This window comes from Aethina tumida, chromosome 7 (assembly GCF_024364675.1).
Source record: "Aethina tumida isolate Nest 87 chromosome 7, icAetTumi1.1, whole genome shotgun sequence".
NCBI classification, from domain to species: Eukaryota; Metazoa; Arthropoda; class Insecta; order Coleoptera; family Nitidulidae; genus Aethina; species Aethina tumida.
The window spans coordinates 13,058,015-13,083,858 of record NC_065441.1 but is presented as its reverse complement, the minus strand read 5'-3'; the positions used below and the strand labels follow the sequence as shown (position 1 = coordinate 13,083,858).

General features: G+C 33.1%; 4 protein-coding genes and 1 long non-coding RNA gene across 12 annotated transcripts; 2 read left to right on the top strand and 3 right to left on the bottom strand.

Moving 5' to 3' along the window:
* Positions 1-121: 121 nt before the first annotated feature.
* On the bottom strand, positions 122-7,667 carry LOC109597777 (fatty acid hydroxylase domain-containing protein 2). 4 transcript variants are annotated; one of them, XM_020013543.2, is made up of 7 exons: positions 7,556-7,667; positions 2,120-2,321; positions 1,906-2,069; positions 1,769-1,854; positions 1,535-1,716; positions 1,206-1,478; positions 122-1,153 (listed from the first exon to the last, which is right to left on the bottom strand). In XM_020013543.2, the coding sequence occupies exons 2-7, from the start codon at positions 2,311-2,313 to the stop codon at positions 979-981; spliced, it is 1,074 nt and encodes a 357-aa protein (XP_019869102.1). In that variant the 5' UTR covers positions 2,314-2,321; positions 7,556-7,667; the 3' UTR covers positions 122-978. The 4 variants fall into 4 exon arrangements, with proteins under 4 accessions (XP_019869102.1, XP_019869101.1, XP_019869099.1 ...); XM_020013542.2 differs by lacking the exon at positions 7,556-7,667 and adding an exon at positions 6,930-7,067; XM_020013540.2 differs by lacking the exon at positions 7,556-7,667 and adding an exon at positions 4,228-4,453.
* LOC109597776 (protein argonaute-2-like) lies at positions 7,634-12,196 on the top strand. 2 transcript variants are annotated; one of them, XM_049969548.1, is made up of 16 exons: positions 7,634-7,745; positions 7,845-7,932; positions 8,002-8,061; positions 8,184-8,282; positions 8,417-8,497; positions 8,579-8,680; positions 8,731-8,850; positions 8,905-9,099; positions 9,189-9,314; positions 9,368-9,642; positions 9,698-9,878; positions 9,956-10,155; positions 10,209-10,381; positions 10,438-10,632; positions 10,691-10,964; positions 11,020-12,196. In XM_049969548.1, the coding sequence occupies exons 2-16, from the start codon at positions 7,869-7,871 to the stop codon at positions 12,136-12,138; spliced, it is 3,264 nt and encodes a 1,087-aa protein (XP_049825505.1). In that variant the 5' UTR covers positions 7,634-7,745; positions 7,845-7,868; the 3' UTR covers positions 12,139-12,196. The 2 variants fall into 2 exon arrangements, with proteins under 2 accessions (XP_049825505.1, XP_019869098.1); XM_020013539.2 differs by having other exon boundaries at positions 8,417-8,509.
* Positions 12,197-13,045: 849 nt separating this feature from the next.
* On the top strand, positions 13,046-14,496 carry LOC126266189 (uncharacterized). Its single transcript, XR_007548651.1, has 2 exons — positions 13,046-13,235; positions 13,339-14,496. It is a non-coding gene; the product is annotated as an uncharacterized LOC126266189 (long non-coding RNA).
* A 249-nt stretch (positions 14,497-14,745) lies between these two features.
* On the bottom strand, positions 14,746-15,828 carry LOC109597726 (palmitoyltransferase ZDHHC20). 2 transcript variants are annotated; one of them, XM_020013481.2, is made up of 3 exons: positions 15,439-15,828; positions 15,145-15,393; positions 14,746-15,092 (listed from the first exon to the last, which is right to left on the bottom strand). In XM_020013481.2, the coding sequence occupies exons 1-3, from the start codon at positions 15,789-15,791 to the stop codon at positions 14,834-14,836; spliced, it is 861 nt and encodes a 286-aa protein (XP_019869040.1). In that variant the 5' UTR covers positions 15,792-15,828; the 3' UTR covers positions 14,746-14,833. The 2 variants fall into 2 exon arrangements, with proteins under 2 accessions (XP_019869040.1, XP_049825500.1); XM_049969543.1 differs by having other exon boundaries at positions 15,145-15,375.
* Positions 15,829-15,921: 93 nt separating this feature from the next.
* LOC109597785 (eukaryotic translation initiation factor 5) lies at positions 15,922-25,442 on the bottom strand. 3 transcript variants are annotated; one of them, XM_020013552.2, is made up of 9 exons: positions 25,272-25,442; positions 25,022-25,135; positions 18,598-18,688; positions 18,343-18,533; positions 17,880-18,282; positions 17,515-17,821; positions 17,133-17,455; positions 16,895-17,075; positions 15,922-16,839 (listed from the first exon to the last, which is right to left on the bottom strand). In XM_020013552.2, the coding sequence occupies exons 5-9, from the start codon at positions 18,161-18,163 to the stop codon at positions 16,591-16,593; spliced, it is 1,344 nt and encodes a 447-aa protein (XP_019869111.1). In that variant the 5' UTR covers positions 18,164-18,282; positions 18,343-18,533; positions 18,598-18,688; positions 25,022-25,135; positions 25,272-25,442; the 3' UTR covers positions 15,922-16,590. The 3 variants fall into 3 exon arrangements, with proteins under 3 accessions (XP_019869111.1, XP_019869113.1, XP_019869112.1); XM_020013554.2 differs by lacking the exons at positions 25,022-25,135; positions 25,272-25,442 and adding exons at positions 19,402-19,501; positions 19,548-19,778; XM_020013553.2 differs by lacking the exons at positions 25,022-25,135; positions 25,272-25,442 and adding an exon at positions 22,967-23,120.
* Positions 25,443-25,844: the final 402 nt, after the last annotated feature.

The following is a 25,844-nucleotide window of genomic DNA, read 5'->3' as shown; positions in this document are numbered from 1 at the left end:
TATGGTTTATATATTATGATAAAAATAAGTGCAATTTTAATAAAAAGAATATTGAAACATTAGATCAGCTTATATCTATCTGAAAAATAACATCATTTATGGTTTATAATAAAACACGTGATAAAAATTATATATTTATTATATTCCTATATTCATAAACACGTTAGTTATTTAATATAAGTTTCAGGACAACTTAATTTGCCACCATATGATTATTAAACACAGTTTATAAAATGCGTTAAATGTTTGAAACTAGTTATTTTAACATCTCTTACAACTTATAAGTTAAATTGAAAGACATTAAAGTTTTATCTACGTATATACATATTTTGTGATAAATGATGTGTTAAATAGTAAGGAGAAGAATTACAAGAATCTTATGTACTTGATAGATGCAAAATAAATGCTTTAATTCAGCTTTTGGTCATTTTAACAGGTCCGAAAAAAATATTTACAAGCCTTATTATTAGTTACTTATTATAACTTTTGAATTTGTGCTTTGTGTACGATTCCACAAATTAAAATCACAGAAACTCGGACGAGTCGCGCCAAAAACATTTTGAAATCATTAATTATAATCAAGTGCAATTAATAATTAAATCTCACAGTCGCAACTAGAATTAAAATATCCTAAATAATATCAAATATCACTATAATAGAATATATGAAAATATGTATTTTATAAATCAAAAAATTAACACTAGAAATCACATTAGCTGAATGTCTACGTATGATTAAAAATGCGCGAGACCCCAATAAACCAACACCAGTTTTTCTATCACATTTTAGGCCTCGTTGTGCCTTACTTCAATAACATGCAGGGGCCTCGATTTCATAAAATCGTATATTATACATTAAATGTAAACATCGATCAAGCTTCATAACATAATTTCAGTACACTAGTAATTAGTTGAATAAAATTAGAGTTAACAAGTCGGTATTGCTGTACGTTTTCTTCTTCTGTGCGTATCACCGTTTTTAGTTCTTGCCCATCTTATGCTTGCAATAGTTCTGCTGTTCGGGGAACGCCTCCCTCGGCGGTATGAAGCTCAGCATCATGATGTGGCGCACGTACGCCCTGGTCTGTCTGAAATTGCTGTCGGTCCCGTGCAGACGGTCCAGCACGCCCAAAACACCGAAACAATTGTTGAACCTAAAACAGCTCTGTCGTAGTAACATATTTAAACATTAATGCAACTAATTACTTCAGGTGATGGAAGTCGTGAGCTTCGGGAGATGGGAAGAAAGGTAAATGATATCCAGAGTGGGCGTTCAGAGTTGAAAGTATGGCGAGGGTGAACCAGAGCCAGGCGGTGGCAACATGCGAACCCATTATGAAAACTCCCAGAAATGGCGGCACCAGATTGGAGAAGATGTGCTCGATGGGGTGGCAGTAAATGGCGGTCACAGCGATCGGTGCCGTCCACTCGTGGTGCTGCTTGTGGATGTACTTGTAGAGGTGTCGGCTGTGTAAGATCCTAACACAAAAAAATACATGTATTTTTAATTACGTTATTTTAATAATAAAATTTACCTATGGGAGTAGTAGAAGGCAGCTTCCTCGACCAAAATATGAACGGCTAATTCGTAAAGTACCCAATGAAAGGTGGGTAGTTCTCTTACTGGTGGGAATCCACGCCACTGTGTCAGCCAAAACATCAGAAGGGCGCAGGGGATTCCCACGACAATCTGGTTGACCAGCACTTGCCATATTACCTAAAATTTCCATTATTGAATATTAACCTAATTGTTTTATTTTTGCTAATACTTTGAGAAGTTTTCGGTTGTCTACAGGTTCGTTGGTGCCCGGTTGTATCTTGTAGCGTCTCAAAGCCGCCGGTTTATTAGTCACATCTACAGAAAATATGAATAACATTTTTTAAATGCAATAAAAATGGTCATTACCTAGGAAGGTATAAATGCCACCGAATGTCCAGTAAACCAGGAAATTTAATATGTTCGTTCCGTAAACCCAGAGATAAAAGGGATCCTCGCCAACAATGTTCAAGAATTTATCCCACTGCGCCTGCCAGAAGTCACCGGACGCTCCCCAAAATCGCTGGCAGTGCCTAGAAGCGACATTTCAGTTCAAACAATTAAAACCTTAAAATATCCTAACCAGGTGATGGAGTTTCGGGCCGCAGCGAAGCATATCAGAGCGGTGCTGAGAACAATCAGTACGCTTCTTAAGGAGGACAGAAGGGAGGGTTGTTGTTGTTGCTGTTGGGGGTTGGCGCTCACGGTGGACTTTCCATTTTTCTTTGGAGTGAGTTCCGCACCGGACGACGAAGATTCGTCCTCGTAGTCCAACATTTTTTTCTCTGAAAGCATTGATAAAAATAATAATAAATCGTAAAAATGTTTATACTGAGGCTATAAAATATACATATTGGTTGTTTATCATAAAGTCACACTCAATAAAAGATTAATAGTTGTATAAAATACACTGTCCGACTTTTGAAGTGGGTGATTTGTATTATTTAATAAATCAGAATACCAATAGCATTATTTTGCGACAAATATATATATATATATTATCAAAATAAACAACATAATCTCCTGTATAAATTAAACAAAATTGCATCATCAACAGAATATTTAAATCAGTAATAAAACTAATATCAACAAATTCCTTTGGAAATTAAAAAAACAAAATTAATTAAAATTTTTCCATTAGTGTACTTGACCTTGACTCAGCCTTTTAGGCTTACTCTTCTTCTTAAGAGTATTGCTAAGCCCTTCCAAATTTTGAGGATGGTGGTTTCGAGGGTAAAGTTGTCTTTGAAGAGGGTATTCAAAACATCTTCTAGTTCTAAGACCATCTTCATGCAACCTTCTTCTGATGGTGGACAGATTAACAGTGATTCCAATGACAATTTCGTCTAGCAGAAATAATCAGAAAACGGTTTTGTCTTCTGGTTGTAGCTTATGTTCAAAAATAGCAATTATAGTAACAAAAGAAAGTCTTCTTTGAGGCCTTTTGTGGTGCTAAGTAAATGAACGTCTAGAGAAGCAAATAATATTACTGGCCTAAATGAAACATATTTTAAATATCTTTAAACCTATTTAATCTAGGAAATTCACTTCAAATGACGTGCAGTGTATGTACAGAGTAAACGGTTTTTAGTGTTGGAAATGGAAAAAACAATTTTAAAAATATAACCAACATGATTATAAACATATATTGAATGTTTTGTTAACATCAAGAAATAAACAACAATAAAACGGAAAAATTGTTGTAACGATAACAAAAAATATAATATTGCACATAATTGGAAAGTTATTTTATGCAATCTGTAGAAAATCATCATTTAATATAACTATCTTTATTTAAGCTACGTTAGCAATCATAACATAAGAAACAATTGCTTAAGCAATTTATGTAAATTTACATGCTTTTATCTGAAAGAAAAAAGTCAATAAAATGTAAAATTTTTTCAATTACAGAAGCAAATGTTTTAACCAATAAAGAACCAACGTTACTTACAATTTCTTAAATTAATAATTCTTTTTAAAATATAAAAACTCAGTAATATACATTACTACTTTAAAAGTGGAAACTAAGTCCATCCCCAGCCTGATATATTTATCTTTATTATAAAATAACATACGTTTGTATAAAAAGAAGGTATGGCTTACATATAAACAGATTTATGAATCATTTATATTATTCATTTGATATTTTTTAAGTCTTAAAACACATATTATTCTTGAACAAAGGTTAATAAAACGTTAATAAAATATAATTATTACTCAATTACCCATAGGTTGACTTTTGTAGATTACTTATGTATAAACATAAAACAATTAACGATGCAAAATACCTATTTTGCAAATATTTATGCGTATTAAAATTTTATAACGTTACAGTAAAAAAGTTGTGAACAAGAATTAAAACAGCATAACTGTGAGACAATAATTAAGTTTAAATTTACAATGACCAGACGAATTAAAATTTTAATTTGTGATCAAGCAAATAAAACCAATAACTTTTATTGTAGACATTTAATCGACATTTGAATTGACCCAATTCATAATACAATTGTGTAAATGGCACAACTTGGGGAGACACTAATTTGATCAATTCACACGACGGAACCACGGTGAACTTTTTAGCGCGTTCGAAAAATTTAATGCAATCTTCCCCGGCACATACAATTACCATAAGCAAACGCGTAATCCAATTACGGGACATGGTACAGTTAAACGATCAACACCACAACATACTTTTGTTCCTGTTGTTCCTCTCCGTTCTGGGACCCTTCTCCTTTCTACCCATCGCACTATTGTTAATTTCGCACCGACCTATCGATCCACGAACGATCGTCTGTCGACAAAGAAACGGCACACAATCGACGTTTTATCACCGTTTTAGTTAGGCGATACGATTTTTAAGTGCGCCGTGTGTGCTGGTACTTACAAACGCGACTGACAACCGACTAAGCTGGTTGCGGTGAACGGGAGACAATTAGTTATGAACTTTGTTTACGGATCCTGGTCCATTGTTTATCATTTTTGCATGCGATTAGATTAAGGATTGTTGTTTCAGTTTTTATTGATCGATTTTAATAATCATTAACGGTGAAAATTATGATAATTAATATTTTTTTTTGCAGCGACTTCTAGTCGCATAATATTCAAGCGATTACGTTGTTATTTAAGGAAATGAACTAAATATAGGATTTATATGCATGAAAGCAATTGTTTCCGCATCTAGCAACACAATTGTGTTATATCAGATAATAAATTTAAATGCACATTTAAAATTTTATAACTTTTTATTTAAAGATTTACAATTTATGAATATTTTTGGGATACATAAGTTTGTATTTAATAAAATCTTTATTAAAAACATTAATGGTTATTATTTCTAATATTATTAGAGTGATTTGACTTGATTTGTATCAGTTTTAATACAATTTTAACACAAACGCAATATAGCAACAAACAAAAGTGGAGACCAGATAACATAAATAGCACAAAATTTAAAATTAAACATTTTGTAAGATATTCTATAAAAGACATTAATTTTTCCAATCACTATAAAAATATATTTCAATATCTTATACTTTTTTGCTTTTTTATAGTAGGATTTATATTTTATTAAATAAATACACTTTCAGTGAGATAGAAATGATAATTAACATGAAATATTAAGGTCTAAATATTAACACAGTTAAGAATTTAAGATCCTTCCGAAAAATGGTTTACAATGCTTATTAGAAAATATGAAACAACACACTCAATTGAAAGTATAATAAGAAAATGTCCTAACAAAAATCGACTCCTTTTAATGACAGACAGATTATAAAAATCGATAAACGATATCCTTTTTTATCCTCTAAATAAATAAAAAATGACTTAATTGTGTTATCAATATCAGTATATCTAGTAAAACAATCAGACGTCGACTGACTGAACAATCAAAAAATGAACAAACAATATTAAAAGTTTGTACAAAAATGTATTAATTATCCTCCAGAATTTTGGCGAAAGGTACTTTAAAGTAATAAATCCGTGTTCAACAGAACAAGATCAGATGGTAAAAAATACATCCATCGTCCTCCTTATAAAAGTTTGGATCCCAAATACACTACAAAGGACTTTGAAACATTGAGCAGGAAAAGTTTTGGTTTGGGGTTCCTTTCCTGGTCCGTTTCGTATATGAAGACATCATGAGAGATGTCCATGCCAACGATAAATTTACCAATTACATGGACTTTTATGCTTAATAATGATACAAAGTATTCATCCAAAGTTGTTCAACGTTGGTTAAAAGCAAAAATATTGAGATTCTTGATTGGCCAGTGTAAAATCCGGAGTTAAATACAATTGAACCCTTGTGGAACGACATACAATCTCGATTAAAATACCAAAAAGCAACAAATTTAGATAATGATTGTGGATGTTAATTGAATTGTCGAAAAATTTAATTTACTATACTTACTATATATAGTGTACTATTTCTGTGAACAGCCACAGATGCATTTATTTTGTTTAAGTTGTTTAAGTGTTTACTAATTAACATTAAGATAGTAATGTGTGCTATTTCCACCACTGTAGCTTATAATTATTTATTCCCTTTCAAGGTAGGATATAAAAAAATAAAATTTAAAATTAGTCTCATTCTGGATATTTAATTCACATAAAAATATAATTTATTGTAAATGCTTAAGATAAGTGTGGATGACGTCAATTCACTTTATTGATGAATGTGAAAATAAATGTAATCATTTTAATTTTGTTTTTATATTTAAAGTTTATCTAGTATAAAAAATGGTTTTACAAATATGAAACAAAGTCTAATTTTGTATATTTTACATCCTTTATTGCGAAATAGTCTGAATGACCACTTTAATTGAAAAATAAGATAGTACCATTTTGTTGATATGAAATAAATATTGAAATGATAAACATTAGTATTAAATACTACGTTTCAATTTTTAAACTACCTGAACCTTGAATGCTGAATTGATTTGGAACTACAAAACACGTAATTAGATTAATTAATAGACTTTAGTTCCAATTAATATTTTTTTACTTATTGTCAAGTCAGATAGAACAATCGATAATTTATCGACTAATTTAATATTAGATTAGTCCACTTAATTAATCTTTAGATCAATGCTGCTAAAATTACAGGAAGATACCAATCAAAATCGATGCCCGAACAAACAACAAAGAAAACCATGCAATGACATTAAACCCAAAACGCATCAGCAACAAATCCAGCAGTTGTACAAGTCGAATCAATGTATAACTCTAAAAATAATCGGTTTTTCGCATTACATCAACAAATGCGTCGCTGACAACAAACGATAGATCAACTGAGGTCACGGACGGGAAGAAAGTGTCGGAAAACGCAGTTAGCAAAAGCGTCAAGCGGTGCAGAATTTAAACGATTCTTTAGGCAAAATCGTTCTACTCACCGTAACTCGGTGACCGGACAATTTTACAAACTTCTCGTTAATGCGTGTATTATTGTTCGGTAATCATAATATCAATACCAAACCTACACAATAAAGGATCGGGAATATTTTGTAAAGCGCGCCCTCTTTGGTCCGCACCGCCAACGAGAGCGGACCTGCGGGGAATCAATCAATCGCAGGAATACGTAAATTTAATTTAAAACAATTTGTTAATGGTTTCACGATTGTTTTGAACGGTGGATTTTAGTCAAATTACGAATTTTTATTTAGGAAAACACAAATAATCTAAGTTGTTGAGGAATTTATGAATATTTTTGGAATACAAATGTTTGTATAAAATAAAATAATTATTAAAACATCAATTGCAATTAATTCTAATGTGATTAAAGTGATGTGACTATTAATTTTTGTTCAAAAAGTAATGTATGAGAGAATTAACAAATCTCACAATCAATGTCTTTTCTGTTACTTCAATTTTTACGAATAAAATCTTTGCTTTTCGGATTTGTTCCTGTTAAATATTAGTAAAACCAGTAATTATTTGAACGAACGAAAATATTACTACGTTTCGCAAATACTAGTTAAGATATACATATGTTATAGTAAAACAAATAAATTAAACTTACCTTACTTTGGTTTTGATTGATATTTCACTTTAATTTTGACAACATATATGTCACATTTCAATTAAACTAACATTGCATGTCGGATGCAGTTAGTCGAATCCCGCCGTAATTTTTATTAAGTCATTTCCCGAAAGCACTTTTACACGGCAATTGATTGACTTATTTGGCTAATAAGTCATGTTTCATAAAGGTATGGTATACTATAAAATGAGATTTTTCTCTCCAAACAAAGCTTTAATTCATCTTGACAACTACATTGTTGAATTATGTCACTCGTTTAACATTTTAGTTGTTCCGCAGTAGTCCATATCTCATGAAGAGACGTTCCAGGAAGAGTAAAGCACAGAATAAGTATTCTCTTCTAAATACTGAGGAAGGTAAGTCTCAGACTTATTCAGTACAAATATATTTTAAAGCACAATATTCTTATTTTAAATATTTATTAGACTCCGAAGATGGAGCTGAAGAAAACGTTCATAAGCCTGAGAAAGAAAAACCAAAACAAGGTAAATTCAACAATTATTACAACAAACATTAACAGATTCTGAAATTTAAAGTTTTCCTTATTTAATTTAATTAAGTTTCAATATTTTTATTGGTAAATTTTGTACATAATACTTATGTCTAGATTCAAATTCGGAACCACAAGCAAGCTCCTTCGATGATAGCTCATGGAGAGTTGCAGGCAAGGCAGGCAAGAAAAAAGGCAAAGAAAAACCAAAACATGGTAAGCTCAACAATTATTTTAAATTTTTTATTTAAAAAATAATTAATAGCTTCTGAAATTCTTTATTTAAAAAGCCTTTTAAATACGTTTCAATATTTTTATTGGTAAATTTTGAACATAATACTTATGTTTAGATCCAAATTTGGAACCTCAAACAAGTTCCTTCAAAGACGACACGTGGGCAGTTGCATCAGGCAAGAAAAGAGGCAAAAAAGGTGCCGAAAAACGTAAGTGAATAAATAATATCATTCAAAATCCATTAGACCTTTGATAAAATTATAATTATTATTTTTTAGCTCAACTCAAACAAGAAAGAGAATGTCAAAGGCCTCAGCCGCAAAAATGGGTCGAATCAGAAGCAGGCAGCTCAGAAATGCGGTTACCTTTACAGAGGACAGGTAACTTGATTTTTTTTTTGTTATCCATTCTACATCACTTTTGTCCCCAGCATGGACCATACCATCAATGGAATTTACTTCAAACGAAAGTACTACTTGTGGACCATCTGTCACTAAAGGTGTTGAAAATACTCAACAAGAGCATCGGAGAACTCACCAGGTTCCATGCGGTTAGTTGATTCCATATGACTAATTGGCGTTTAGTTAGTTACTTGCTTGTTTAGATCAACAAGCAGGAAGTGGTGGTGGGGACGATGACACACCTGAACCACAGAATCGGAGACATAAAGCAGTTTGGGGTGTATCATCAAATAAGCCTGCCTTTGGCCAATCTTCAAGGATTTGTCAAATAGATGAAGGCCCAAGCACTTCGAATGCAGCCCCACTGCATCAAGAGGAAACTCAACCGAATATGCAAGGTTACTATGCATTTTCTTTTTTAAAAAAGAAAAAAAGGTTTTGAATGACGAACTTAATAATAAATTAAATTTTAATATTTTAAACTCAGTGGTACCACTGGCACATCCTACACATTACGAAATTAACCAGATGAGGTTAAAACAAGAAAGAGAGCAAATCGAGAAGGATTTCTCCAACATGCAAATTACACAACCCAGAAAAACTATCATTCGAGGTAAGAAATGTCCAATAACATTTTTTACTCCATTTCACGTTCCACATAAACAGGAAAAAGAGGACACCCTATCAAAGTGCTGTCTAATCACCTATCGCTAAATATTGGTTCTTTGGAGGCAGCATACCACTATGATGTCACAATTAGTCCAGATGTGCCTAAATTGGTGTTGCCAATAGTGTTTGAACTGTTCCGACAGAAAAATTTTCCAAACCGTTTCCCTGCGTTCGATGGCCGTAAAAACATGTATACCGCCACCGAGATGCCGTGGTCCAGATTTAGTGGTGAGATTACCGTTCCAGTAGAAGGAATTGAAAAGGTTTTTTTGGTGAGTTGAATTGATGGTGCGGTATGAGGAGCCCCCAATCATATCATTATTTTAGATCGAAATCAAGTACGCTTGTTTCGTGAATTTAACCCCACTACATAATTTGACTGCTGACCGTCAATCACCAACTGCTGCTTTGGCAGTGATTGACATAGTGCTGAGGCACGCTGCTTCAAAAAATTGTTGTGTGGTTGGAAGAAGCTTTTTTACTAAACCGCCATCTATAATGGATCTTGGTAAGTTTCTGATAACTTTTCTTTATACCAATTTTGTTGTTTAATTTTAAGCTATTTAACTTTATCACGCTTTTTAGGTAATGGTATGGAAATGTATCAAGGATTCTATCAATCGGCAATAAGAGGAGGGAAGTTACTATTAAATGTTGACGTAGCTCATAAGGCATTTCCAAAAACCCAATCAGTAATACATGCCATTGAGAATGTTTGTGCTTCACCAGGTCAACAATTTTCTTTCCATAAACCTTTAACTCAATATCAGATAGCACTTTTTCAAGTAACTAAAACATTATTACATATTAAATTTAAATACTACTTTTGTCCTTTTAGAGATATATAAAAAATTTGAAAATATTATACGAGATTCCAGGACAAGTTTGTTCAAAGAGGTTTTACCGCGTCAACGGAGTGGACGAACCCTCCAAAATAAAAACGTTTAATTGTGGCACAGGAACTTGCACAGTGGAAAGCTACTTCCGGTCTGAAAAAGGATATACCATTAAGTAAACCAATAATAAAATACAATTCTCTTTAACTTTTTTTTGTATGGTGTTTGTAGATATCCAATGATGCCGACGATATGGGTAGGTTCAAAGTCAAGACAGACAAAAATCTTGTTGCCTCCGGAGTGTTGCACAGTTGTAAGAAACCAGGCTCTCAATAGAAAAATGAACGACGCCCAGACTACTCAGATGATCAGGCATGCGACTACAGATACAATCACTCGTATGAACAAGATTAAATCATGCGTCACGTAACTTCAATTTCAAGATGTGATTGGATACGGCATTAATTTTGCATTTGGATTTTAGGACAGCAAACTACAATGCTGATCAGGTGGTTAAGGAGTTCGGATTTTCAGTTGGTTCGACATTTCAGCAAGTGGAGGGGCGAGTTTTGGAGCCGCCCAAATTGCTTTACGTCAACAAGGACAACACCAGGAATGTGGTTTCGGTATCCAAAGGGGTTTGGGGTACATGGCCACAAGATATTGGAGGATTTCTGGTGCCTGCTACTGTAAGAAAATGGACTATTGCATATGTAGATCGTGTACAACCAAAAGAGCTCGATGTCTTGGCTGAGAAGGTGACTTGCAAGTTGGTACATGCTGTAGTGTAACTATTAAAGTTTTATGTTTTAGATTTTACATTTTGGCCGAAAGTTTGGCATGAATATAAGAGAGGCCAAAAGACCATTTCAACCAGTGGCAAATACTTTGCCAGATCTAACACAATTTTTCTCAAAAAATATGTCATACGATATTATTTTCGTAGTTATATCCAATCAATCATCGTCTTATTCGAACGTGAAAAAGGCGGCTGAGATAAACGTTGGATGCCTCACACAATGTATAAAATCGAGAACTGTTACGAAAATCACTGACCAAATAGTACTGAATGTTTTATTAAAAGTAAACAGCAAATTAACAGGAATAAATCACAGTTTGGCAAGCTCCCCGCCGATATTATCAAAACCATGTATGATAATGGGGGCGGATGTTACACATCCAAGTCCAGATTCAATGAATACTCCAAGTGTTGCCGCTGTGGTTGCATCGCATGAACCGAAAGCGTTTAGGTATAATATTTGCTGGAGGCTGCAGAAACCCAAAGAAGAAGTTATTACGGATCTAAAACAAATAGCAATTGAACAAATCATGTTCTTTTATAAGAAAAACAACGGACAAAAGCCCCACAGAATCATGTTTTTCAGAGACGGCGTCAGCGAAGGGCAATTTAACATTATTCATAACAAGGAAATACGTGCATTGCAAGAGGCATGTAGAGAACTCGAACAAGATTACGCGCCCAAAATCACTTTTGTTGTTGTACAAAAACGCCACCACACCAGATTATTTCCACTGAATCGTTGTGATGCAGAAGACAAAAATTGCAATGTTCCAGCTGGCACATGTGTGGATGACATCATATCTAATCCATGCATGCAAGAGTTCTATTTGGTGTCCCATGCCAGTATTCAAGGGGTTGCAAGACCAACCAAGTATTGCACACTATGGGATGATAATGGTTTCACTAACGACGATCTAGAGCAACTAGCTTATTTTCTATGTCATATGTTCACGAGATGTAACAGGTCGGTTAGTTACCCAGCTCCGACGTACTATGCACATTTAGCTGCGGCTAGAACGAAGGTGTACATTGAAAATAGAGACCTGAACATGAACGATTTGGATAAGGAACTGCTGAACCACACAATTAAAGATCGCATTAGAAAGGAGTTTCCGATGTTCTTTGTTTAGTGACAGATTTATTATGATAACAATATTTTCTACTTGATATATATATTTTTTTGTTTTATTATTTATATTTTAATCATTTTTGTTTGTTTAATCTCCCCAATATTGCTCAACTCTAATATATACAATGGTGGCCAGAAACGTAGTACACATTAAAAATAATTTATACACATAATTATTCAATTAATAACCACAATTCATCTAAATGTTAATCTTTTTGGTGTTTTAATCAAGGCTACATGTCTTTCCATTTGTACTTAGAGCCGGACATTATGCTGACTAATCGAATATCTCAACATATTTATCTTTGAATGAACTTTGAACAACTTTAGATGTATGCTTCGTATCATAACATATAATGCATAAAAACACATATAAGTTCTAATGCATAAAAACACATATAATTAATTTTTTGTAATAACCCTATACCATGAAAAGGAAAGAAACTTCAAACTAAAACTTTTCCTCCGCCGTATTTCAAAGTTTTAGTAAGGATCTGAGGTACAAACTTTTATTAGGAGAACGATGAACGAAATTTTTGCTATCTGATCTTATTCTGTTGAACACCACTTTAAAGTTTCCTTCGCCAAAATTTTTGAGGATATCCTTAATACATTTTTGTGCAAACTTTTAATTTTTTTCGAATATTGTTTTTACTGAAATATATACTGTTTTATACTGGACAAAATTTGAATTAAATCCTTTTATGAAATATTTTACAAAATGTTTGATTTTAAATTTGGTGCTATTTTCTGGCTACCACTGTACATTGTAACAATCGTAATTTTAAAAAATATATTAAATTATTCAACTGTCTTTTGTGGCAAACTGGCATTTTTTTAGAATAAATCCTCTGAATTATTTAGAGAAATTTAGTTTTAATAGGGCCTAAGCGGTAATTCAAAAACTGAAACGAATTTATTTTATAAGCATGTAGATGGCGCTGAGAATTTTCAAATGTTTTCAGAATTCTACGTTTGTTGTTTAGTTTTTGAATCACGTTTGTTGCATACAACAAATAATTACAAAAATTTGTAAATTTCATCCACATCTGTGTTCTGTGGTCTATACCATTTACACGTCCAACCTTTGGTATCATGGTTAGTATTTTTAAATTATTCCTTAGCGTCGACCGCTTGTTTGTATAGTTTTGTTTGTATTTCTTGTGAATGCAAAAATATACAACATCTATTATTATTGCAGGTGGTTATATGAACACGATAGTTTACTAAATACAAGGTACGGAGTGGATACGTCGTCCTCTATTATCATTTTTGATTGAAGCAGGATTGAGGTTAAGTTGAGGAGTTTCAGGCAGGTCGAAATAAATAACCACTTAGGAAAAGTACAAGGTGTTTTCCAGTTATAAAGAGACAACAACAAAAAGTTATAAAGCTTTTGATGTGACTTTGAGAGAAACAACAATAGACAAGAAGGTCTTATGTGCAGTGAAACTAAGGATACATCTAAATAGTTTGACATTTGAATACAAATAATTATTCATTAGTTAATTGATTATACTTCTATTGCTGACATCTATCATTAATCTGATGTTAGAGTGAAAGGGGGAGCATATAAACAAGGTATTTTGATATTAATCTTAATTAAGTGCTGAAGAAGTACCTTTTAAATTTACAAAGATATAAATTTACTGCAAAAGGGTTAAGTGATGTTAAGGTGATTAAACACTAAACATTAAAAGTCTAGTAATGACTAGTAAATCACAAAGCAATTTAACAATGAACCTTAAAGAGCAAATAAAGAACAGGATGTTAAGTTTTAAGACTAAAACTTTGATTGAGGATAAACCATTTGATGAAGATGATTTACCCACTTTTAAAGTCACATCTGTTAATGCTATTAAAAAAAGAAAACTCTCTGAGGAGTTAACTGCTGATTTGCCAAAGAAAAGCAAAATTGAAGACATCACATATTTCTTATTAATGCCTGAAGAAGAGTCACCACAAGAAGGAAGGCTGAACTATGACTTTAATATATTAGTCAAAGATGTAAAGACTATGAAGTTGCCTTCACCTGAGTGGAGGATAAAGATTATGATAAAGAAGCAAGCAATAACTGGCATTGTGTTTACTGACAAGAAAGAATCTGAAAGATCAGTTACATTCAGTTCAAAGTTAGATACCTATAAAATATCTATTGATAAAAAAACTGTCATTTTATTAGGTTCTCCCCCAACTATAAACTCTATACAAGATGTAGAATCATTGTTAGAAATCATGGAACATATCAGTTCTGATGATCCAATGCTACTATATAAGTAATATTAGTAGACACCCTGTAAGACACATTATGTGAAATCTTAATTTATTGTACATGTTTTGAATAAACTTTTAATTAATATTTTGGTTTTATTCAATTTTTTGAAAAATGTATGATATATTTAATAGATAGATTTTAATGTAAGAATTGTTTAAATATAAAAAATATGGTCAACGATTTGGCAAATATTTGTATCACTTCTGTTTACACATATATAAATACTATAAACATTTGTTAATGCCTGAATTAATCTATTTTATATATTTTTGTGAATATTCTCAAGCACTACTTTTTAAATTTTATATGTTGTGAATACTAAATGTAAATAAAAACTTTAATACTGTGTATATTATTTTTGTTTATACCTATGTATATGTGTGATATAAAAATGTAAGCTTTTACAAAAAAAAAAAAAAAACTATTCTAAAACTCTGTAAATAGCATGGAAATTGTAGCCGTTTCCCTTGGAGGAAAATACTGGAATAAACCATAAAAGTCGATTATCCCCAAAAACCTCCGCAAAATTTGTCCAACATCCCAAATCGAAAGTCATGTTCCCGTTAGAAAACATCACTTCTCTTAAGGCTTCAATGGTGGTTTCGTTTTTGGCTACTAATTCTATGTGATACCCCAACAGCACCATAAATATTATGGTTGCAAATACGGACGCTGTAAATCTACAAAAATATATTTAACTACAATTCTGCCTATTAATTAATGCATAATTACGCGCCGATGATTTGCGCTTCTCTGCGCTTTTCTTGTATTAAGCTAATTATGTACTCCATAGATGTGGTTATAAAAAATAGACAATACAGTACGGTGTAAAATATCAGCAAGAAGAATTGCTTGTAATTTGAATAACCCACACAGTTGTTCACCCAGGGACAATGGTGGTCCATTTTTAACACGCACGTCTCACATGTGGAACAATGGTGAGTTCTGTCAGGTTTGATTTGTCTGCATTTGAAGCAGTATCTATAAATATACAATGTGAATTGAAATATAAACCCTTCATATTACCTTATGGTGCCATTGGGTGAACACGTTAAAACCATCAAGTTCTTTCTGATTACAATTTGTTGCAAATAGCTATGTTGTTCGTCTTCGGACAGTTCCAGCAGGAGATTGTGCTGTGTATTTGTAACTCGATATTGCATAGGCACCAGAGCTGGGGATTTGAAAGTGGTTCCAAGCAGACACCAAACACTCATTAAAATGAGAAAGGAGAAAACAGAAATGTATGAGTACTTTTTCACTGGTTCTTCTATGATATCCACGCACAGCAAAAAGACGTACACATAGTATACCCACATGAAAACAACCAAACCAGATATGGGAGCTAAAGCACTGATGTACCGAACGACTTTTTTCATTGCTTGTCATTTTGACAGAATATGATGATTATGGTGAATTTTAATTGTTAGAAATTATTATATTTTATTCCTCCTGATCCCTTTATTTTATTGTGTAATAATCAATGGAATTGGAATTAAAAAAACAACATATTTTTAAAATTGTTTATTGTGACTATGAAACAATATTAAAATTAGATTCCATGTTGAACTTGTAATAAAATACATGACATGGGCAAATATGATAACCTACCTAACCATCTGTTTAAATATAAATTCTGTATGTTAACATTCTGAATTTTATATAAATCAATAGGAATAATAAAAGTAAATATTGCGGATTTTATATGATATTCTGGTACCGATAAATAGTAAATAAGATAAAAATACACAGGAAACTTATAAGCGGGTAAAATGGTGAAGCCCACCCATCAATTAATTTAAGACTCTTTTCCGATGACATAATTACGGAAATTCAAATATACTATTTTATACGTAATTCCATAGTTGGGCCACATGAGTATTAACACAATTTTCGAAAAACTAAACACCTACCGTCATAGTAAATTGCCACCCATTTCGAGCCGGGGCAAAGTTTTACAACGGTAAATCAGTTCAGTAGACGGCTGCATAAGAAAATCGTACTAATACTAGAACTGGGCGCCTTATGTGTGGGTAATAAAGTGACACGACACTAAAAAAAATTAATTGGATAAATAATCAAACGGACCCCGACACCCTGTAATAACGTTATCAGTAGAAGTAGGTAGAAGGATGTAAACGTAGAACATAAACATGCTGCTGTGCCGTGTGGGTCAATTTAGATGGCATCGATGTCAACATCGTCGCCGCCTTCATCCTCCGGTTCTGGCTTCTTGACAGGAGCGGCCGGTTTCGGTGTCGCCTTGAGCGGAGTGACCTGAGCCCGATCGTTATACTCAATTTCCACATCGCTTTCGTCTTCACTCTCGGATTCTTCGGTGTCCGCCTCCTTAAGCCACTTTATGAAGGGGGCGGCCTGATCGTGAATTTCCTGACTCACTTCCTTCGACACGTACTTTTTGGAAACCTGTTAAACAATTAAATTAATAGTTGCTGGCTTTAACTGTTGACTCGTTCTTTACCTTTTCAGCCCACTCGGTGATGCATTCTTCCCCAAGAATGTCCAAATCGTAGAGCACCTTCAGCAAACCGGGCACCTTTGCCATGAGAGTGTCACGGTGTAGAGCGATGACCTGCTCTAAACCACCCATCAAGTAACGCTGGGCCTTCTTGTCATTCACGGTGAATCTCAAGAATAGCAGCCTGTAACAACCATTCCATGCAAACCTCTGGCAATCACATAATGTTTAACGGACATACCTGTACTTCTTGATCTGGGACAAGATGTTCTGGTCGAAGAGCAACTCGGCTAGAACAAGTGGAGCCTTTTGCTTGATTTCCAGACGCTCGGCCTCGCTGAGCAGCTCTTTCTGCACCTGTGCGTTGTCCAGCTGACCGCCGTCGCGTCTGGACTTAACCTGTTCGTAAAGGATGTCCATGCGCTCCTTCTCAGACTTTTCTAGGTCATCGTTGATGGTCATGTTCTTCGCGCCGTCAGTCAAATCTTGCATGCGAGCACGTACCGCTTCCTCCGACACATCCACTGCCCACTCGGTGTCATCATCGCCATCGCTGCCCAAACCCTAGAGAAATGAACGCATGTTATTATAGATTATTGAAAAAAGTACTGAGATAAACCTACATTATCGGCGGTAAGATCAGTAGTGGAGTTGTCAACGGTACAGTTGTTGGCATCCTCGTTCTGATCACCGTTGGTCTCGCCGTTCGCCTTCTTGCTCCTCTTGGATCGTTTGCCCTCAGTGAGGGAGGAGCCCTGGGACGTCGGATTGAGGGTAGGCGGATTCTTCAAGATGTACGTGGTCAGCTTGTGGTTGGACTCAAGTGGACCGTGATGACCGCATGCCTTGCATCCCTGCGAGATCGTGTTCTTTTTGGTAGAAACCAGCAGCTCCGTCTCGGGGTTCTCGCACTCCGGGCACAATACGAACCTGAACGGTAAAATCACCTTTAACAACCGCACGATTGGTGCCAGCAACGGCAACTTACTTGCGAATGAACCCGTCGAGCAGATCCTGCAGCTTGGTGGCGTCGTGCGATCCGTTGACGATGAATCGCTCGTTCTTCTTTTCAAACTGGGTCTGGGCGCCCAGCTCGCAGCCGAAGTACTTGGTGGGATAGGTGGGCGGACGACCCAGCGCCTTCGCCACCTCGGCCATGTTCACGATCACCGTCTTAATTCCATTGCCTTTGCCCTCCACTTTGGCGATGATGCGGGGCATCTTGTAGCGATAGAAGACATCGCTCACGTTGCGGTTCACGTTCACACTCATGATGACGGTTTAACGCTCCGTAATATTAGATGATGGTTGATTGTGGCAGGTCAGATTGGGGTGGTGGTGGTGGTGGGACCAGCTGCCTCCTCGCTCCGTTTCCGGCGGCGGTATAATCTCTATTGAGTGACGGTGGTTTTTAGTACGCATATAAGAGGTAAAACTTGCTTTGTACTTACCAATCTCTCTCAATTTCGAAATGGTAATGTTGGTGTTCTTGGGGCAGCGTTGTGGAGCTTTGATAGTGTACACCGTTCCTCGTTTTGGTTGGCTTAGTAGCTGCACTGTTTGCGGTTGTCGAGGATAAAACAGTCACGTTTCCCTGAATGGCTGGAGTTTCCGATGCCTATTAGATGAAAATTTTGTTGTCCTGAGGAAGAAGGATGGCAACAGTTAATTTTATTGTTAAAAACTGATCTAAAATAAGTAAATACCTATAACAGGTGGGCTCACGTCGCTGCGAAGTCATACACCTCGCTGGCCCGGGCCCTAAACTCCCAACTATGCTTTTGGTTAATAATGTATCTGAAAATATTGTCACATTTTAATGGTGGCAAAATAGTGATTACTTATCGGCTAATTTTGATTGGAATTTCAATATATAATGCATTAAGAATTTATAAATGATTTGCACATATTATATACTTTAATATAAGTAATTATGATAAAACAATCAACTATTAATCGCAATTGCTGTTCAGAATATTGGAAAAATCTATATCAAAACAAAAATAATACAAAAAGATACTGTTTTTCTACGAAATTAATTGCAATTTTAAATGTTCAATGATCAATCATTATCATAATAATTCTCGGACAACAGATACAAAAATAAATATTCAATGTTTTTATTGAAATCAACATTAACTGAACCGCGAAGATCGAAAACAAATAAGTGGAACTGTTTGTGTCGGACTTTCGAACAACAAAATTTCATCTACGATAAACACCATTCACAAAAACATGGAATAATACGTTTTCTGTACCACACATCCTTTTTACAAATCCAGACAAACAACCACAAATAATTAATAATAAAAAAATGCGATTTAAAGCCGGAATAATTTATATTAATGTTTGTAATTCACTGGGCTGACTACGAGTTACATCTCAGTGTAATTGAGAGTTCCGGTGGAGATAAATGTCTTATTTACTGTTGCTTATGTTAACTTAATTTCCACCGTACATTGAGCGTGTGGTATTGTTTTATGTGCATATTAAATCTACCTATTACTTACATGCAGAATACTTCTGAATTCCCGTTGAAGGGACATAAATTGACCATATTCCGTCAACAAAAATCGTTTGATGTATGTCAGTTATGAATTTCCTAGGATACTGAACGGAAAGATCAAAATGTTAACGACAGTTTAAAATGTCTTACTTAAAATTATCTTGCGATCAATTGCGATTATTACCCTCATTTACTATTTATCGGCCCATAAAATTTCACGTCCTTTTCATATGTGAACATGAAGTAACGGATGTTTTAATAATATATTATCCCTTGGCGTAACATTTATAATTCACAATCGATGCTACGATTCGGATGCGTGATGGTAAACTTGTCGATCATTTGATGAGGTATTTTCGAGGCAGCTACATTGAAATTTTGATTTAAGACATGTCAAACACGTTTGACGTAAAATCGAACCATGTCAACTGGTAAACAGTAGTAATTTTTAAATAAATAATTGTTTAAGTTCCCAAGTCACAAACGGAAGCAATTTTAACGCTGACACTTTCTCCAAGTGGCTCAGTAAGAAAGTTAGTTTTCACAGGAAAATAACGATTTATAAACGTATTACACGAAGTACAGAAACAGTGACATTTATTCAATGAACTGAATTTGTTATTTGCCATTTGTAAATGCATTAATTATAATGTAGCAAGGTCGCATTATGCATAAAAGATATTATCATATTGCCTGAATTCAATGCTTACGTATTTAATAAAAAAATATTTTTAGTTACCATGCAAAATGGTACGAATGCAGTTCGACCAGTCGCTTAGTTTTCTTCGTATGCACACTCGACGCAAATCAAATTTTGAGCGAAATAATGACGTAGCAGGCAGGCTTGTTCATTGTGGGACTTCCTGCCACGATTATTATATTAAAATTTTCCGCTCCAGGTTTTATCTTTTATGATTTTCAATGCACGTATGAACAGATAAGGCACTTAAGTTCCTCGCAACCGTTAATTGTATGGGTTGGCGTTCCGGGAATATTTATTTTATGCAATCAGCCGTCTTCAAGCAAAACACGCGGTAACGTAACCGTTTTCGACTAGCATCGATTAAATAAATTGGATTTAACTACTACAACACGTAACTTTCAACTTTTTTTATTTGTTCAATAATCCAATTTTTCAGAACAAAAATGTGGCACCATTAAGTAATAATACCAATAATGGAAAGATACAAGTTAAAAAATATTTTTTTTTAATTTTTCAATTTAAATCTAAAAATAATAAAGTATCAATATAACAAATATAACCTATAGCAAAATGTAATAATATATCAATAATAATCAATTTATTAGACTAATCTATGAACACATATTTTTTAATCTTATTTGGAAGTAAAAAAGTGGTTTTTATATTATTATAATTATAAAAATTCATAAAAAAGAACAAATAATCATATCATAAAAATCAAATAATCAAATAATTAATTTTTATGAGCATACATAGTTATTATTAGCTAAGCAATCTAAACAGGTTGTTCAAAAAAGTAATTGAGTTAAATAATAAATAACATCAGTTCATAAAAAATAAACTACGACAAAAAGTAATAATAAAAAATGAATTAAATTCCAGGGCGTATTTTTTTATTTGATCTACATTAATTGAAAATAAAAAATTAATTGTATTAAATAATAAACTACACCAATTCACAAAAAGAATACAAACTTAAAATATTTATTAAATTCTAGTATATATTTTTTTAATTAGTCTAACTGAGCAAAAATGTAATTGAATTAAATAATAAAGGATTATTTGGTAAAACAACTTTCAAAATTATGTTCTTCTTCAAATGACCCAATAAAAAATAAATCACGTTTTCATTGAAAATTAAATTTAACAAAAAACAAATATGCATTATTTTCTGACGGCCTATATACAGTATGAAAAGCATTTGGCCCATCTGATAGTTTAGAGAGACATCATGCACGACAAAGTCAATAAAATTTTATTGTCTCTCTCGTGCATGATGTTCATTTAGATGGATCAAATGCTTTTCAACGTGTATACAAACAATTCAAAATTAACTAACTACCAATAAATTATATACAACAGAACACTATTCACGGATCCTACAAAGAGTTGCCCTACAATACTTACATTTAAAGTATTAAAATGTTGCTGAACATCCACTGTTCTACTTTATGTGAGTAGAAAATAGAGTCTAATAGTAGAAATAGTAGTCATAATTTTGAAAGATACATGTCTATTTGATCCTTTGGTTTCTGCTACGAGGGAACTCTATGTTTGTGGAATTTTTAGAGATACACCTCTGCAGATTTACAGTGATTTTAAAGGTTAAGTAAAAATCCAGAAACCTAGATGAAATTTGTTAACAGACAACTTTCCCTCATAGATATTCTTGTACATTTTCCATTTTTGTGTTATATTGTATTTAGTTTTAATACATACAGAATCTCTAAAAATTATCCCGTCTTTTGATTTTGTGCCAAAAACGTGACATTTTATCTGTAAGTACATATTTTTTCATTCTTTACAACTGAAAATAAAGTTTCTCAAAATCGGACGAAAATACAAACTTTATGTCCCGTTTTTAATTGGGCCACACTGTATATGAAGACATTTTTAAAACTATTAGGGAGATAACCAAGGTCCTTCGAATATCATTACTATTTTTCGTTTATTTTTATTCTTTTTGTTAACAACTGATTTATATTCTTTTGTTACGTGACGTGGAAACCAAAACAAATTTTTCTGAAAAGTTGTTCCCAATTTTCTACCGACCAGGGACAACTTCAATTGAATATTTTGGGATTATTTTAGATTTTTCCGATCTATCTATCCCAATAAAAAAGCATTAATGTTAAATTAAACGTTTCTCATTTAGCCAATAAAAATTCTTTTCAAAGTTAAGTTTTATGTTTATAAATGTAACATTATAAAGCAACATTAGTAAACTAATATTATTTTAATAGTTCACATTAACTAAAATAGCTATGGTCATAATATAATCATTAAAAAAAAACTGCTATTGTATTTTTTTAAATCAATTGATCAATCTAATTTAATTGATAACGATATAAAAAGTTTTGGATAAACATCAATCCATAAAGCAAAACTAGAACAACTGCTCAATTTAATTTAATTGTATAAAAAATTATTGCATAGGGAATCAACACGTGTTAACCAAATCCATATGGAAGACAATCAATGTTCAATCGTGTTGTTAATGAGTATGCGTGATGCGTAGCAAATTACGCGTGCACTTCCATTTCGATTTTAAGACAACAGCTGTGATTACATGATCATTCCTTTCGGGTCGATTTTGAGCAAGTAGTTCAAAGACACATCCGCATTGTTTGCTTTTGCGGGACATTGATCTGCACCGCAACATTCACCGATAACATCTTTGGCACATTTCAGACACAATACCATAAAACACACGTAAAACAAATAATGCTACAATCAATCAACATCCACATGTCCCGTTCCTAACAATTGACACAGAAACAGAACAGGCAAAGAGAAAGACGTAAAGAAACAACAAAGTGTCCATGTAGAAAATAAATCGACATTTAATTTTTTTTGTGATACGTACTGCTGCCGTGGTCATCGTATGCGGACGAGTTCATGAGCATTAGAGAGGCCTGGGGCCTTCTCTGCGGCACTTCCCCTTTGGCTGATATGATGGAGTCTTCTCTCGCACCGGAGCCCGACACACTGCGACGGCGGCGACGGCAACTCGGTCCGTCTGCCCGATCAATGGGCGACGAGACAGGCGCCCCGCGTCGCGCCGTAACCGCGTATTGATTTTTCGCCCCCGCGTCGACGACGCACCGCCCCCACTCCCACGGCCGGTTTCCACTGACGGTTCGCGAAACTCTTTTCGAGAAAATATTCGTGGGGGGTGGGTGCGTGTGGATTCGGGATTGGTGGGTGGAATGGGATTCAATAATTTCTGTCGCTAAGCGCAATCAACAGACATTTCGTCGGGATTATCGGAAACTTGGACGAATTCCTAATTTTGTTATCAGAAAAATACGTTCTAATAAAAAAGTAATAAAATATACACATGTTGAAATTAAATTCCCATTTCATTCCCACGTAGATTCCTTTAAAAATTGAATTATTTATCTAATATTAAAAATATTTTCTGATACAATTTAGTCCATAAATTTAAAAATATAATGATCAGAAATTATTTTTTAATTCAGGATATATAAATACACAATAATTTTTGAATTTTTTAGTATACATATATTGAATATGTTAAAATTATCTCAAAAATTAAATAAAAATATCACTTTATGTTGTAAAAATTCTTTTCTATTAATCTCATATTAAATATTAAATAACAGATTAAATTTAATTATCTATATTACAAGGTGGTTCTAAAAAAAAGTGATTAAAATTTGGGAGAATTTTCTAATTTCTAAAGTAAATTTACATTTCAAAAATTTTTCTCCTTTGGTCCAATTGTTCTTAAATTTATACATATTATATAAAATATAAAACTGCAATTCCATGTAATTCTTAAATGATACAGAAAGGTTCTGGAAAATTCTCTTCTTTTTCTACGCCACTGAATATTTTTAAAATTATTAAGCTGTTCATATTCTTTGAATAATTTGAAAAAAAGGTAATTTTGATTAATTTTGGTTATCTCAGCTGTTATTTAGATATCTCAGTTTTAATGTTTGAAAAAAATAAAAAAGTGATTTTCATACGAGACAAAATCAAGTGACAAAGACTTTTGCCTACATAGATAATAGATAAGATAATTTTATACCAAATTTAAGAACAACTGTGAAATTTTAGGAATATCTTGTATAATTTTTAAAAATATCATTTTTTATACTGAAAAATTGACATAACAAAAAACATGTGCTTTTTCGGTTATTTATTATATTCAAGGTAGTAGGAAATACTAGTTAAACATTCCATAATTGTCTGGAATTTCTCAAATGTTTATATTACTAAGTAAATATATAATTTAAAATAACAAAAACAAGATTTTCCACGCAGGCAGAATAAAAATAACTTTATCTTTCTATAAAATTACTTTCCATACCAGTTTTGATTAATCAAATATGAAATTAAATTATACAGATTTTATCAAAGTTACTATCTGGATGTTCATATAATTAAAATGTACCGCGTTTTATAATAAAGAATGTTTGTGTCATTAATAAGAGATATAAATCAAATAAGATTTATCTGACAAAATAAACCAAATTTATTAAATGATAACCTAATGGACTATTGCATAAGGAAATTAGAAAATTCAGTTAAGGAAATTATGATATTCTGGAAATTGTATGTTGTAATAATAAAAAAAGTAATTAGTTACAAAATATAATTGGTAATTAGTTACAAAATATAATAATGTTTTTAGAATGAAGTGCCTTTAACTGGTTTTAATTTTGACTTGTTTAAATTAGCCAATTACAAATGTTTATAATCAAATTAACATAAATTTGTGTGGTTTGTCAAAACAAAAAAACTCAAAAAACCATTACTTGCACTATTGCATCATGTCACATGTGAATGATAAAATTTACAGTAGATTTCCAATCAAAAATAGCCGCCACATATGGTAACATTCTATAATTAACAGTCGCAAATAAAACAGGTATCAAAAATTAAGACTTACCTTTGTGTTTTGCTAAAGTCATATAAAAATACTTGCGCCCTTTTGGACGATTCAGGTACCGAACAAAACAAAAAATGTTCCAGAAGGCGAAAGATGAACGTTCCTAGTTACAACCTACGACAAAAGTGCAGTAATAATATAATGCACACAGTGGTTCAACGTCACGATCAATTGTTGGCGCAACGTCGCCAGGCAAAACGAAAAATTGATAGATCGCTCCGTGTAGTACGTAACATGATAGGCCACTTACCACGGTAATTTACCAGCACGGGTTGCGCGTCTTTCCAGCTGGTCGCAACAATACCAGACGGGTTCGACTGTCAACGAAAAAATAAATTTTCGAACGCAACTAAGTGAAACGCTAGTCAGGCTAACTGAGATAGGCTTGCACGGCTCATTCAACAAATCACCAGCGACTTCGCCATATGCAGTAAAAATATCGCATGACAAGATACGTAAAAATAAAATCCCTAGGTCGGAAGCGACATCTATATATATTTTTTATAATAGAAACATTGTCACTTTAGGCAATCACCAATACAACAGTTCAATGCTTAGACACAGGGGACATTCCATATCAAAACGTTTGTTAAAAAGTTCTATTGAACATGGATTTATCATTTCAAAATAACCCTTCGCCAGAATTCTGTAGAATAATTGATATTTTTGTATAAACTTTTAGTCTTGTTCAAATATTCTTTTTTGATATTAATAGTTTATCTACTGTTCATAGAGTTGACGTCTGATTTTTTTACCAGACACATTGGTATTGTATGTCCTATAACGTATTTTCATATTTGTTAATAATATTTTTATTTGGTCC